Source organism: Pseudophryne corroboree, chromosome 5 (assembly GCF_028390025.1).
Source record: "Pseudophryne corroboree isolate aPseCor3 chromosome 5, aPseCor3.hap2, whole genome shotgun sequence".
In the NCBI taxonomy this organism is placed as follows: Eukaryota; Metazoa; Chordata; class Amphibia; order Anura; family Myobatrachidae; genus Pseudophryne; species Pseudophryne corroboree.
Genome location: NC_086448.1, coordinates 122,992,912 through 123,008,472, shown reverse-complemented (window position 1 = coordinate 123,008,472; position 15,561 = coordinate 122,992,912). Strand labels below are relative to the sequence as shown.

The window sequence follows — 15,561 nt, the reverse complement described above, 5'->3', positions numbered from 1 at the left end:
TTCTTAAAGCAGAAAAATAGAAAAAAATCTCTGGAGAAGCCCACATGGAGGACTGGCTCCCTCGGGCACATTTTTCAAACTGGTCTGCAGGGGTGGCATAAAGAGGAGGAGCCAGTCACTATTCTAAACAATTTAAAGTGCCAGGTTCCAAATGGTCCACCATCTATACCCCACCGTAAAGATTCTCCAGTGTCCCCTAGTGGATGGAGAAAGACAGTATTACACTATTCTTTTATCTCTGTGATCTATTCTTTTAGCGATCTGTACACAGTATATCTATACATATTATATACGTGTGCGTATTCAATGCGACCACTAGCAACTTACCATATTAAAATGCAAATTTGTATCTTTATTTTAGATTGCTTCCGTAAAGGATGGAACAACATTCATTTATGTTATCCTGAACACTGAGACATTCTAATATTTATTTTATCCACTTTTTAGAGTTGTGCTTGGAAAAATATGAGGCAATATTATAGGAATACTAAACATGACTATTACATGTATTCACATTTCAGAGTGTGGTCTAACTGAATGGAAGATGTTTGCTAACTACGAATTCTTCTCAGCGTAACACTATTGGGGACAGCACAGAGGAAAAAGGGTTTGGCCCAACAAGTCTGAACATTTCCTATTTCATACCACCAGGCCAACTGGAATGTTTCATGTATTTACAGGACTTTCTAACCGGTACGGTTAAGCTAATAAAGTTATAAAGTAACTACATACAATTCACAAATCTTACTTTTTTCATTTCATCAACGTAAGCAATCATAGCCTCTTCCTTAGACATGTCACCCAAAGAGTTCCAGGCATCCCTTTAAAAGAAATGTAAAAAAACATTTGTTCTGGGAGACACAATAAACATCACATGCACTAGTAGGTTAGGACTTGTTACCAGGGCTCTACTAAATATCCCTCAATATTTATTTTAATTAACTATCTACATTATAAAACAGTTCAATGAGAAATCCAAATGTTTAGCTAAAACATTTAAACGTGTCCATTTGTTTGGCATTCTGCAAGGAAGAGTCAACAAGTGCCAGATAGATACCTATATGCCACTAGCTACAGGGCTGGCTTGTGTCCGATGGTTGAGTCTTTGTACACATGCAGAGATTTGACCTCCCTGCCAGTGGGCACCTCAATATAAAGCCAGGTGGCTGCGGGAGGCGCAGCAGGTGGGGGAGGAGTGGGGTTGAAGAGGCTGGGGGAGTGGCAGGTGCGGGGGTTCCGCGGATGGGTTTAATAGGTGCTGCGAGTGATGGAGTGGTAGGTGCGGGGGTGCTGCGGTTTGGGTAGGGGGTCTGGAGGTGTCACGGGTAGGGGCGGGGGTGCCGTGGATGGGGGTCCAGTGGCGCTGCGGACGGGGGAGGGGTGTGTGCTGGGGCGCGGTGGGTGGGAGAGAGGCAGGGGTGCTGTGAGTGGGGGAGGAGCAGGTGCGGGGGGGTGGGAGGGGCGGGTGCTGTGGGTGGGGAAGGGGGTCGGGAGGCGCGGAGCTGACGCAGGTGGGGGAGTGGCAGGTGCAGGGGTGCCGCGGACGGGGCCCATAGGTTCTGCAGGTGGTGGAGTGGCGGGTGTGGGGTGCCGCGGTTTGGGTAGGGGGTCTGGAGGTGCCACAGGTGGGGGAGGGGCGGGTGCTGATGTGCTGGGGGTGGGGAAGGGGCTGTTTGCGGGGAAGGGGCGGGTGTGCTGTGAGTGGGGCAGGGGGTCAGGAGGCGTAGCGGGTGGGGGAGGAGCGGGGTTAACACGGGTGGGTGCTGTGGATGGGGGGGTGGGTCCATAGGTGCTGCGGGTGGTGGAGTGGCGGGTGCGGGGTGCCGTGGATGGGGGTCCGGTGGAGTCGTGGGTGTGGGAGGGGCGGATGCAGGGGGACTCAGGGTGCGGGATGTACTAACCTCTGCTGCTGCGGTATCTGGCTGGGTGGGAGGTATGGGCCTAGTTCGGTTGTGGGATGGGCTTGTGGGGTGCAGTGTGTGTTGCACGTGGAGCGAGGGGTTTGTTGTTTGGAAGAGTTGTGGGTGTGCGTGGGGTGTGTTTGTTGTAGTGGTGTGAGGGTTAGGGGTTCATGAGGTGTTGGGGTTGAGTGTAGGATGTGCAGGGATGGGGAAGGGAAAGGGATTGTGTGTGGGGGGGAGGTGGAGTGTTGTTGTGTGTGAAGAAGAAGAGGGTGCGAAGTTTGAGGGTGAGGTGGAGTGGGGTGTTGAAATCTGGAGGTGTGCCTGGAGCAGATGCGGGTAGTAATGACTCCCTGCCTGCTGCATTGACCCGCTCAGCAGCACTGTGACTGGAGCAGTGTCCCATCCTGGCTCCGGGCGGGTGCACTTGGTGTGGCATCCACAGTGTGTGTCTGGCGCAGGGCATGTGAATGGGGTGGCGGCGCGCGTGTTCCCGGAGTTGCGGGCTGGCTGTCAGGCGGGCGGCATAGTGGTGTGGCCGGAGCGAGGTGAGGTGGCAGTAGGAGGGAGCTGTGTATGTGCTGCGCTGGAGATTGGCGAGTGTGGTGCTCCGTGTTCCGTCCAGCTGTACCTGCTCGTCCCCGGCTGGCGCCCTGCGCGACCCCCCACTGGCTGGATGCACTAGGGGGTGAGTTGGGGGGAGCATAAGGGAGGGGTCCTCAGCGTGGGGTGTGGGTGTAAGGGGGCCAGGAAGTTGTGTAGCCGGGAGAGGTGTGGCGGGCGTCCTGACGGTGCTTGGAAGTCCCCTCCGCATAGCCTGTGTTCCCCTCCCTGCTGCTGCTGGCTGGAGCTGTGCTGTGGTGGTACTGGTAGCCATAGCCACCGCCCTATACTGTACTTAGTGTCAGGGGGCTTCTTTTACCCAACTCTGGCGCTGGCCCAGGTCATGGTGTCTCTCCCTGCAGATGCTGCTGACTCCGCCCAGCTCTGTGACTCTGCCCAGCGTTAGACACCCAGGCACAGAGTCACAGATCTGGGCTATTATATAGGAGATTAACAGGTTTGTAAATGGTAAAATATAACCAATATAGAAGTCATTCTCTCTATAAAGCAGAAAAATGGGTTAAAATAGGATTTTGATAACCTACCGGTAAATCCTTTTCTCCTAGTCCATAGAGGATGCTGGGGACGACATCAAGACCATGGGGTATAGACGGGATCCGCAGCAGACATGGGCACTCTAAAGACTTTTCATTGGGTGTGAACTGGCTCCTCCCCCTATGCCCCTCCTCCAGACTTCAGTTGTAGGAACTGTGCCCAGGGAGACTGACATTTCGAGGAAAGGAATTACTTAACTAGTGGTGAGATATCTACCAACTCACACCCTCAACCATGCCGCACACATGGCATTCAACATAAAACACATGCCAACAGGCATGAACTAATTGCAGCAACATGCTGAAACCAAGATAACACAACTTGTGTAACTGTAATAACTAAACTGCAGGTAAAGTACGCACTGGGACGGGCGCCCAGCATCCTCTACGGACTAGGAGAAAAGGATTTACCGGTAGGTTATCAAAATCCTATTTTCTCATACGTCCTAGAGAATGCTGGGGACGACATCAAGGCCATGGGGTCTATACCAAAGCTCCAGTACGGGCGGGAGAGTGCGGATGACCCTGCAGCACCGATTGACCGAACTTGAGGTCCTCATCGGCCAGGGTGTCAAACTTGTAGAACTTAGCAAATGTGTTTGACCCTGACCAAGTAGCTGCTCGGCAAAGTTGTAATGCCGAGACCCCCCGGGCAGCCGCCCAGGATGAGCCCACCTTCTTAGTGGAGTGGGCCTTTACAGACGTCGGTAACGGCAATCCAGCCGTAGTATGAGCTTGATGAATCGTATTTCTAATCCAACGTGCAATAGTCTGCTTGGAAGCAGGACAGCCAATCTTGTTGTGATCATACAGGACAAACAGAGCCTCTGTTTTCCGTATACGAGCTGTTCTAGCAACATAGATTTTCAAAGCTCTAACCACATCTAGAGACTTTGAATCAGTGAATGCGTCAGTAACTACTGGCACCACAAAAGGTTGGTTTATTTGAAAAGCAGAAACCGCCTTAGGAAGAAAATGTTGTCGAGCTCGCAACTCTGCCCTATCTTCATGGAAAATCAGGTAAGGGCTCTTGTGAGACAAGGCCCCCAATTCAGACACCCGCCTTGCGGATGCCAATGCCAAAAGCATCACCACTTTCCAAGTGAGTAACTTCAACTCTATCTTTTGTAGAAGCGCAAACCAATCCGATTGAAGGAACTGCAATACCACGTTAAGGTCCCATGGTACCACTGGAGGCACGAATGGAGGCTGGATGTGCAGAACCCCTTTCACGAAGGTCTGAACTTCTGGAAGAGAGGCCAATTGTTTTTGGAAGAACACTGACAAGGTCGAAATCTGGACCTTGATTGATCCCAATCGGAGGCCCGCCTCCACACCATCCTGCAAAAAATGGAGAAAACGTCCTAAGGGAGACTCTTCCGAAGGAGCCTTCTTGGATTCACACCAAGACACATATTTCCTCCAAATACGGTAGTAATGTTTTGACATTACTCCCTTTCTGGCTTGAATGAGGGTGGGGATGACCTCCTTAGGAATACCCTTCCTGGCTAGGATACGGCGCTCAACAGCCATGCCGTCAAACGTAGCCGCGGTAAGTCTTGGTACACACACGGCCCCTGCTGCAGCAGGTCCTCCTGAGGAGGAAGAGGCCGAGGATCTCCTATGAGTAACTGCTGAAGATCTGGGTACCAAGCCCTTCTTGGCCAGTCTGGGGCAATGAAGATTGCTCGAACCCTTGTCTTTCTTATGATCCTGAGTACTTTTGGGATCAGCAGAAGTGGAGGGAAAACATACACTGACGGAAACACTCACTGGGTCACCAGTACATCCACTGCTACTGCTTAAGGGTCTCTCGACTTGGAACAGTATCTCTGAAGCTTCTTGTTGAGACGAGACGCCATCATGTCTACTTGAGGAACTCCCCCAAAGACTTGTCACCTCTGCGAAGACTTCTTGGTGGAGGCCCCACTCTCCTGGATGGAGATCGTGTCTGCTGAGGAAGTCTGCTTCCCAGTTGTCTACTCCCGGAATGAATATTGCCGACAGAGCTTGTAGATGTTTTTCTGCCCAGCGGAGGATTTTTGTCGCCTCTGCCATTGCCGCTCTGCTTTTCATTCCGCCCTGCCTGTTTATGTATGCGACTGCTGTTACATTGTCTGGATCTGCACGGGACGGTCTTGAAGAAGATGTACCGCTTGTTGAAGGCCGTTGTAAATGGCTGTTAACTCCAGAACGTTTATGTGAAGGCAGGTTTCCTGTTGTGACCAACGTCCCTGGAAGTTTTCTCCCTGAGAGACTGCTCCCCAGCCTCGGAGACTTACATCCGTGGTTACTAAGACCCAGTCCTGAATCGCGAACCTGCGTCCCTCTAGCAGGTGAGAGCTGTGCAACCACAACAGGAGCGAAATCCTGGTTTTTGACGACAGGATTATCTTTCTGTGCATGTGTAGGTGTGACCCCGACCATTTGTCCAACAGGTCCCACTGGAATACTCTGGCATGGAACCTGCCAAACTGTATGGCCTCGTAGGCCGCCACCATCTTCCAACAACCAAATGCACTGATGGATCGACACACTTGATGGTTTCAATATCTGTTTCACTATTTTCTGGATTTCCAGAGCCTTTTCCAGCAGAAGAAATACTCTCTGAACTTCTGTGTCCAGAATTATCCCGAGGAAAGACAACATTGTCGTCGGTTCCAACTGTGACTTTGGGTAATTTATGATCCACCCGTGTTGTTGAAGTATTGACAGGGAGAGGGATATGTTTTGTAATAACTGCTCCCTGGATCTCGCCTTTATCAGGAGGTCGTCCAGATAAGGGATTATATAGACTCCTTTCTGACGGAGGACCATCATCTCTGCCATCACCTTGGTGAATACCCTCGGCGCGGTGGAGAGACCGAAAGGTAACGTCTGGAATTGGTAATAGCAATCATGAATCGCGAATCTCAGATAAGCCTGGTGAGGAGGATAAATGGGAACATGCAGGTAAGCATCTTTTATGTCCACCGACACCAAGTAGTCCCCCTCCTCCAGACTGGCAATCACCGCCTGAAGTGATTCCATCTTGAACTTGAACCTTTTCAGGAAGAAATTCAGATCTTTTAGATTTAAGATCGGTCTGACCGAGCCGTCCGGCTTCGGAACAACAAAGAGGCTTGAATAAAAACCCTGCCCTTGTTGTGACAACGGTACCAGGACTATGACCTGGTCTTGACATAATTTTTGGATTGCCGCTGTTACTGCTTCTCTCTCTGGCGGAGAAGCTGGCAAGGTCGATTTTAAATATCGGCATGGGGGAACGTCTTGAAACTCTAGTTTGTATCCCTGGGATACTATTTGCAACACCCAGGGGTCCAGGCCAGATAGAATCCAATCCTGGCTTAAGAGTTTGAAACGCGCCCACACCCGAGCGGCCTCCTGCAAGGGAGTTCCAGCATCATGCTGGGGATTTGGCAGAATTAGGGGTAGACTTTTGCGTATGGGAACCTGAAGCCGCTGTGGGCTTCTTTCCCCTTCCCCTACCTGCAAAGAAGGGGGAACCTCTCGTCTTTTTGTATTTATTGAGCCGAAAGGACTGCATTTGCGGGTGATATGTCATTTTTGCCGGTGCAGGCGCAGAGGGCAAAAATGTTGACTTACCTGCGGTAGCCGCCGAGACTAACGCATCCAGGCCATCGCCAAATAAGGCCTCAGCTTTATATGGGAGATCCTCCATGTTTCTTTTGGAATCTGCATCCGCGTTCCACTGGCGAATCCGTAAGGCCCGCCTAGCCGATACTGCCATGGTAGCAGGCTTGTGAACTCAAGAGTCCAATATCCTTCATTGCTTCCAGCATGTAGGCGGCAGCGTCCTTGATATTCCCTAATTTAAGGAGTATCTCATCTTTATCAATCGTGTCAATTTCTGATGACACGCTTTCTGACCATTTTTCAATAGCGCGACTCACCCATGCGCAGGCAATAGTGGGCCCGAGCAGTGTACCATTGGTAACATAAATGGATTTCAATGTCGTTTCCATTTTGCGGTCTGCTGGCTCTTTAAAAGAAGCCGTGCCAGGAGCAGGGAGAATTACCTTCTTTGTCAACCTGGAAAGTGCACTGTCTAACACAGGGGGTGACTCCCATTTTTTCCTGTCCTAAGCCGGGAAAGGGTAAGCTATGTGAATCCTTTTGGGAATACGAATTTTTTTATCAGGATTCACCCACATCCCTTCAAACAGAGCATTTAGTTCGTGTGAAGGAGGGAACGTGACTTTGGATTTCTTTTCCTTACATAAATAAGCTTTCTCCTGAGGTACAGGAGTGCTTTCTGTAACCTCCAACACGTCCCTTATAGCCACAATCATATATTGTATACTTTTTGCCAATTTATGATCTATCTCTCTGGATTCACCATCGTCGACACAAGAATCAGTATCCGTGTCGGTATCAGTGTTTACAACATTTGCAAATGGTCTCTTATGTGACCCAGAGGGGCCGCCTGCATAAGGAATAACAGCATCCTGAAAAATCACATCTTCCACAGATTTTCTCCAGCATGCAGCCTTAGATTCAGACTTATCCAATCTACGGTTAATCAGATGCATACTGTCACGTAGCTCTTTCACCCATGCAGGCTCTTGGTGTGCCGGTAGCGCCACCACATTACAACTCTGTGTCCCTAAAATGGCTTCCTCCAGGGAGGAACTCCCTGCCTCAGACTTGTACAGCACTCACAGACACACTGGGACTTATTTGGGGACAGACCCACAGTAAAATCTGTCAGAGGGACACAGTATAGGAGCAGCCAGCTCACAACCCCAGCGCCTGTATTTAATGTCTGTGAACACAGAATGCCCACTGACATGCAGCGCTCTTTACACAGTAAAACACATTTGTAAAGCACTCAAATCGCTTTGTGCCCCCCTTATTTACACCTTGAATACTTGTAGTCAGAAGTGGAGGAGGACCAGCTATATCTCTGCAGCCTGAGGAGAGAGAGAAAATGGTGCCGAGCAGTGTGCTGGCTGCCTGAGGAAGAAGCTCCGCCCTTTTTACCTCAGAGACTGTTTGTAATATTTTACTGGCCGGGGTAGGGCTGTGCCTGGGCATCTTATGCCCCCTATTAGCCAGTTTATAGAGGTATTTTGCTGCCCAGGCCCCCCCCCCCCCCTACGCTCTGCACCCTGCAGTGCCTGTGTGTGTGGGCAGCAATGGCGCGCTGTGCTCCCGCTAGTCGCGTCGCACTTCAGCCGTCACTTACTTGATTGAAGTTCAATCTTCTCATACTCACCTGTCTTCTGACTTCTGGCTCTGTGAGGGGGGTGACAGCGTGCTGTGGGAGTGAGCATCTAGACACGGCTAGCGTTCAGTTCCCTTCAGGAGCTAATGGTGTCCTGTCAGCCAGAAGCAGAGCCATGAAACTCTGAGGAAGTTGGTTCTGCTTCTGCCCCCTCAGTCCCACGAAACAGGGAGTCTGATACCAGCAGATCTCCCTGAAAATAAAAAACCTAACATAAGTCTTTTCAGAGAAACTCAGGTGAGCTCCTCAGAGTGCATCCAGTCGACCTGAGCACATTTCTAAAACCGAGGTCTGGAGGAGGGGCATAGGGGGAGGAGCCAGTTCACACCCAATGAAAAGTCTTTAGAGTGCCCATGTCTCCTGTGGATCCCGTCTATACCCCATGGTCTTGATGTCGTCCCCAGCATCCTCTAGGACGTATGAGAAATCAGAGTTTCCCAAATTCCCCCATTACAGTCCAGGTTCTAAGGATATCCATGCTTGTGCACACATTCTAATCTAACTGACTGAGGTACTACTTACTGTAGGTTACTTGCGCTTAAGCATGAATATCCTTGAAACCTGGACTGTAATGGCAGAGTCTGGAAAACTCTAGGTTAAATGGTGTGAGATATCTATGTTGAGGTGCTGGACTGATTGGAAAGGGGATACTGAACCTGCAAGTGGGAGTTGCCAGTGTCGCCCCTCCCCCCAGCTTTTAGATACAGACTTAGAAATTCCCCAAAATACCGTAGACACTGTCATTTACTGAAATACACTTCCTGGCAATCATTCTTCCATTATTTATATAAATTTGCAAAAATCTATTATTTAACACCATATACCAGCCCTCCGATACTTTGCTTATATGCCAGCTTTTGGGTGGTCCTGGATGATTTCCCCACTCTTTCATACACTTCACATAGGTCACACACTGCAAATTGCGCAACATCAGCGCAAAGCTGTTTCTAATTGAATGGAACGGCAATATCACGCAATAAACTAATGCAGGACTTCACAGTACAGACCTTAGCTGCCCCATAGTGCGGGCCATTATTATAGATAAAACACAGCTTCATGGCTCACCATTTGTATCTACCAATAGGATCCCAGAATCCAGGCCTTGCTATATTACATGGTCCTTGTGTTGCTTGCTTATAAAAACTGTAGAATTTCAGCATCATTTCATTGGATGGCTGGAAAGAGCCTAAAAGCAAATCACAAAACTTGTTTTTTATTTATTTATTTTTTTACATTTTTATAAAATAATTCTTAGACCCAACAACCTTTGAAGTCGCCAATTCGTCATGATAAACAGACTTTTAAAGAACTGTGATCTCATTGCATGAGAGAAGCTTTGGTCCAAAATGGACATTACATACAGAATGGAATTAGGAAGAGGACAAATAATTTAAGTAATTGACTTTAAGGGGTCAATTTGATTAGCTGCAATGGGGGGGGGGGGGGGGGGGGGTTGCTGTTGTAATGGTGTGGAAACACCAGCGATGGCCACTCTTGTGGCCTGATCTAGCCAAAGATTTGTGGATTTTTGTTCACAGTCATATGTGGCTACAAACAGAAATCACGAGTCCAGAGGTATCACAAACTTGCCGCTAATTGAACTAACCTTTAAATGTACATTTATCAAGAAAAATATCCGTTCTAAGGAAGTCATTCCGCATGGATCGCTCCTGCGATCCTCAGCACAGTTTCCCGATAATCTGGAAACTGCGCATGCGGTCCTAAGATTGCATCAGAGTATTGTGAAATGCCTATGAGTGCCGGGGGTGGGCTGCGTTGCCGGAAACAGAGGCGTGTTGACCCTGTTTTCCAGGAGCGGCGAGGCCAAGGACTGCATCGTAAAACAGTTTCCTTGACCTCACAAACCGCCCCGCGACGACCAGTCTGAGTAAGCTGAGGCTTACTCAGCTGGCAGTGTGCGGTGCGACGAGGTCGCAGCGATGGGATCACAAATGTGCCAAGGTGTGTAACACCTCCTAATGCATTTGCATTGCAAAGGATCACATTTGCAAAGCTGCCTGCGAGTAGCTTTACAAATGCGATTCATGCTGAATTAGCGCCCCTAAGACACAAACGTGCCAGCCATAACTCTCTCCCCCGCTGTATAATTCTGTGGAATACTTCATTTGTTGAGCAGTAAAGGAGAATTATTAATTGATTGCTTCTTACCATTCTTGGGCAAGCTCTGGATAACGCTCACAGCGGCTTCGAATCTTGTTTGGTGAAGGGGTTTTGTGTCTGCCATATTATGAAAAGGGGTACCACAAAAACAAATCCAGAGAAATCAGAAATCTGCATCACATAAAGAGAAGTTCCGACATTATACCTGTGCCATAGACTACAAAAGGTATAATATTGATACAGCTAAATGCCAAACAAACAAATACAAGAGAACAGCCAAAAATAAAAATAATCTAAGAATTGGTTCAAGATTTCCACCTGGAGATATTGCTTTAGTTTTTTGTTTCTCACAGTGGTTGTACCTAAAATTAACATTTTACACCACAGACGGGACTATCTTTCACTATTTGAGTTGGGATAACTAGATGCCACAATCTATTTTATTCATGTACTTTCCGGTTGGAAAATCAGATAGCCACAAATGTAAGTGCTATGAGCTGATAACTGATTCACTGAAGTGCTAATTACTGCTCGTTAAGTTGAAGTAGTGGTAATAGAAGTGGGTTATGCGGCAGACAGATAGATGTGTGTTTATTATGACTGACTATTGCCTAATGCTGTTTCCAGCGCAGTTACTGTTGTCTGTGAAAGTAGATAGAATTACATCACCATGACTAGGAAGCACACAGCGTCATGTTACTTTATGCAGTATGATTGTCGTTCTAGTTTCCGGGGCATTTGGAATGCCTAGGATTCTGTCAGGATCACATGACTGGGAATAAATATTGCCACATACAGGGACTGTTTGTCCCAGATTTACTGCTTACGATTGGCTGGTGCATTTAATCTGTGAAATCATTGCCACAGACATTCACGTTGCCAGTACTTTGTGCTGTAGAAGATCTTCTCAATTTGCTCGTTAGCGTTTTAAAGTTCAAACTATTGAAGGATTATACTCATCTGGAACTAAACTGACACAGTAGGGGGACTTTGCTATCGAGATACATACTGTTTCCTGATGAAGGCCCCTTTGCTTGGATATTTTGTATGTATGAACTGATATATGTAATATTATATTTTATTGTGTTTTTAAGTCGAATAAAAGTGTATCATTCAATTTACAAGACTGTAGTAAATCTAAAGGTCACTTTCCTAGAGCACCTTATAAACTGCTGTAAGAAAGGATGGATCTAAAGCGAACACAATTTAAATATTGAAATTGAATAAATCCCAATGTGCACAGCATAGGGCAGCGTCTTGTAACCTAGGTTACACATCCTGCAGGGCCACCTCAGGCAGGTAAAAGGGATAAAGAAATATTTGAACTTACTATAATAAACAGGTGTGATACCATGTACCGGCATTCGGGATGCTGGCAGTCATATGACCAACAGTGACATCCTAATTGAGAAGGTCCTGACAGGGGTGAGGTAAATATAATCGTATAATTACCTGCCCCACCAACCCCCCCACCCATAACCCTCCCTTTCCACAGCCTAACCCTCCCTCCCCCGCAGCCTAACCATAATCCTCCTCAAGGGATGCCTAACCCAAACCCTCCCTTGCCACAGCCTAACCCCTCCTTCCCCGCAGCCTAACCCTCCCTGGTGGTGCCTAAATCTAACCCCCCACCCACGGCCTAAACCTAAGAGTCCCTGTCATACTTACGATCAGGATGCTGACGGTCAGGATTCCAGTGTCGGCATTTTGACTCATGTCTGAGTTTCTGCGCCAGTATTTTGGCTGCGCGTCGAGATTCTAGTGACGGGATTTCGACTGCAGGCATCCTGACCACCAGCTTGCTGTATGTATTTCAAATAAATAACTAATTGTATACCTATATGATAGATATGGCTGTGTATTAGAGCTGAATATTTTAAAATGTGTTACTTATTTACTTTGCACCAGCCATAATCCGCAGTGCTGAAAGAACAATCATTCACAAAAATCCTTGTCCCCAAAGAGCTTACAGACAAAATTCCTTGACACACACATATATATATATATATATATATATATATATATATATTATCCAGATTATTCAATTGTTTTCCCTGCGGCTATCACCAGGGGGTGCAAAATGAAGCAATTCAATTGATGCTCCGATTGGGCACCCATGAACAGTGGGAGACACACTTGATAGATGTCTCCTGAGGTGGCGAGAAGAAATGTGCTAACAGTCCGCGGTTTAGGTTCCCAAATGGGACTTGGGCAGGACTTTAGACAAGCTAGCGGCTCTTCACCGATAAACCCAGTCTATTCGGGCACTTAAATAGTAATGGGCTCCCGATTAGAGCAACAAAAAAACATTTGAATCACTACCAATGGGTCCAGGGGGAGCTGCAAGAAGAAATGGGTCTCTAAGCGGCTAATCCACCTGAAAGGAGCAACAACTGAATTGCTTTACTGGCCGCCATCTAGTGGCAGCCGTGGGGAAAAACAATTGAATTCTCCCCAGTATGTCTCGGAAGCATGACAGGAAACCAGAGCACACTAAATAAGCCCACAAACTACACTCTGATAGTGGTCTGGTCTCATGACTGCAGCGCTGTGAGGCAGAAATTATAACCACTGTGTCACCATGCTGAAGAGCCAGCTATGTACTGTAACGCCTAGGATTTCAGTCTCACCTTTTTGACTGGTATCAGATCCCATCAGGACAGTGTCCCTAAACGGTTGTATCTATGTTACCTTCATGCTAAGGACCTGGACATGACAAAACGAGAGGGCAGGAGAGAACTTCCACCCTTACGGCACCTAAATGTCTTCCTCGTTCTCTGTTCGTTTGGGGAATATTTTTTTTCTATGCAGCATTGGACGCTCGCCACACTTTACTATTCCAAATAGATTGTGACATGGACCCAGAGGGTTATGGGAAAGGTCCTCTCCACGAAGGTAAACTAGACGCTACCGTCCCTAAATATGTGGGAAGCAGTTAAGATGCCTGCAGGGAATTAATACTTGATAGTTTTCAATGGAAGTGAAGTGGAAAACAGGATTTAAGTATAACCAATTATTTGATATGAGCATTTCCATGTTAGGATTTAGCTGTCCTTTAATGTATTACAAATTAATAAATCATATTTAAAACAAATTAGAATGACCCAATTTAAAACATTTATAAACATTGGGAGTGACTTTGAATAGATTTACACAGAGTGTGCTTGGGGTACATTTCCACATAGTAAGATATACAGATGTTGCCATGCTCCTCTTTGCTGCGATACAGCATTCTGCAACACGGCTTGCTGCGTGACATGCCAGACTGCAACTATCCGCAGCCGGCGATCGCTTCCATTGCAGACTGGCAGGCCATGCAGCATTGATGTAACGTGCCGCATCGCAGTAAGAGGAACATGGCTACATCTGTATGTAATATTATTATTGGTTATTTGTAAACTGGCACAGTGCACCTTAAGGCTTATGGTCTGCACAAAACACGGACATACAAGTACAAAAAATACAGTAAGCGCAGATTTGAAACCAAACTGTGAAACACTGCCATAGAGCAAAGGAACACAAACTGCCGTTACAGGAACATCTCAACTCCTTATAAGAACTGATCCCCAGAAATGACGGACTCAAGACGTAGGTGGACCATAAGTCCCAGCATACACCCATAATCCACTCTCCGACAATTACAGCCACATAATATGGAGGCTGCAACCCCTAACCTGGCCCACAGTCACACATATACGTACCCATAGAAGTATAGGAGGTGTATTTATGTCCATATAATAAACCAAGCAGCCCATGGCATATACTGATCTATGTATATACTGATTTACCTGCAGACACAGCTATATGCCTGAGCACAGTGAGTGGATAGTACATAAGCATTAGCAGGGCTCCCTGGCCGCTCCAGCAGCTGGACAGTGACTGTTTATGTAGGGGCTCAGCAGGGTCATGTCACCTGCTCCTGGATACAAAGGTCGGAGTGACGTGCGGCCCAGCACAGGAAGCTGCGCACAGACACTATGGGGGATACACAGTTGCACCCTCACCCAGCTTATCACAGCAGAGGGGACCGGTCACCTGTGTGCAGCAGACCTGCAGACCCCGGAGCCGTCATCCTGCTGCCTCCCGTCTGTCAGACCCCGCCGCACAGCCTCACGGGAAGTGTAGTCCTCAGGGGACTTCCCGGACCAGGCAACGCGTGATCACTAAGGACATTTTTTTTAAGTAGCAATAAACTTTATTGACACCCTTCGTTTTAGGGAACATCGATCGCGTATTCAGCAACCTGTGATCAAGATTTCAACAACTTTATTGACACCCGTAGGCTCATGAGTCTATGCAAAGCATACCTCCCAACATGACCCTCTCCAGGAGGGACACAATGCTCTGCTTCTGGACTTTTCCTTAATTTATGATTGCCGACACCTGTTTTGAACAGGTAAATGGATAAGAAAAGGTGTTTCAGCACAGGTGAGGGCAATCATATATTAAGAGAAAAGTCCAGTAGCAGAGCATTGTGTCCCTCCTGGAGAGGGTCATGTTGGGAGGTATGTATAAAGGATGAATTGTATACTTCCAACAGAACTACATACCTCCCAACATGACCCTCTCCAGGAGGGACAGAATGCTCTGCTACTGGACTTCCCTCTTAATGTATGACTGCCATCACCTGTGCTGTAACACCTTTCTTATCCATTATCCTGTTCAACACAGGTGATGGCAATCATACATTAAGAAAAAAGTCCAGAAGCAGAGCATTCTGTCCCTCCTGGAGAGGGTCATGTTGGGAGGTATGGAACTATTAAGACTCGGAGTCTCACAAACAAACAGAACATCTATATATTGTACACACACATATACAGTATATATGTATTTATTTATTTATATATATATGCATACCTCCCAACATGACTGACCGGACGGTCCCGTAGACCTGGCCACATAGGGGATTCCCGCTTACCGTCAGTAACCGCCTGTTACTGACTCCACCCACTACGCAGTGGGCGGGTTTACGCTGCCACCACCAGACTCCTAACCTGCCGTGGCGTCTGGAACCACGGTTCTGCCCTGCATGCGTCGACACGCCGCCTTACCACACCTGTGTGGTATTGCCGAATCCCCAAACGTTGCTTGCCCAAGCACAGCACTGTAGCAGGCCGAAGGCGGAGCTTGGAGA

At 47.7% G+C, this 15,561-nt stretch overlaps 1 protein-coding gene across 5 annotated transcripts in view; it reads right to left on the bottom strand.

Moving 5' to 3' along the window:
* Nucleotides 1-14,580, bottom strand: part of ACBD5 (acyl-CoA binding domain containing 5) — a 117,788-nt gene extending 103,208 nt beyond the window's left edge. Inside the window, exons 1-4 of one of the 5 annotated variants that reach the window (XM_063921675.1) lie at nucleotides 14,432-14,580; nucleotides 10,476-10,598; nucleotides 9,372-9,492; nucleotides 749-821 (exon numbers count right to left, since the gene is read on the bottom strand). In XM_063921675.1, the coding sequence (XP_063777745.1) occupies nucleotides 749-821; nucleotides 9,372-9,492; nucleotides 10,476-10,551 (270 nt within the window). In that variant the 5' untranslated portion in view covers nucleotides 10,552-10,598; nucleotides 14,432-14,580. The other 4 variants (XM_063921673.1, XM_063921677.1, XM_063921674.1 and 1 more) reach the window with 4 other exon arrangements.
* Nucleotides 14,581-15,561: the final 981 nt, after the last annotated feature.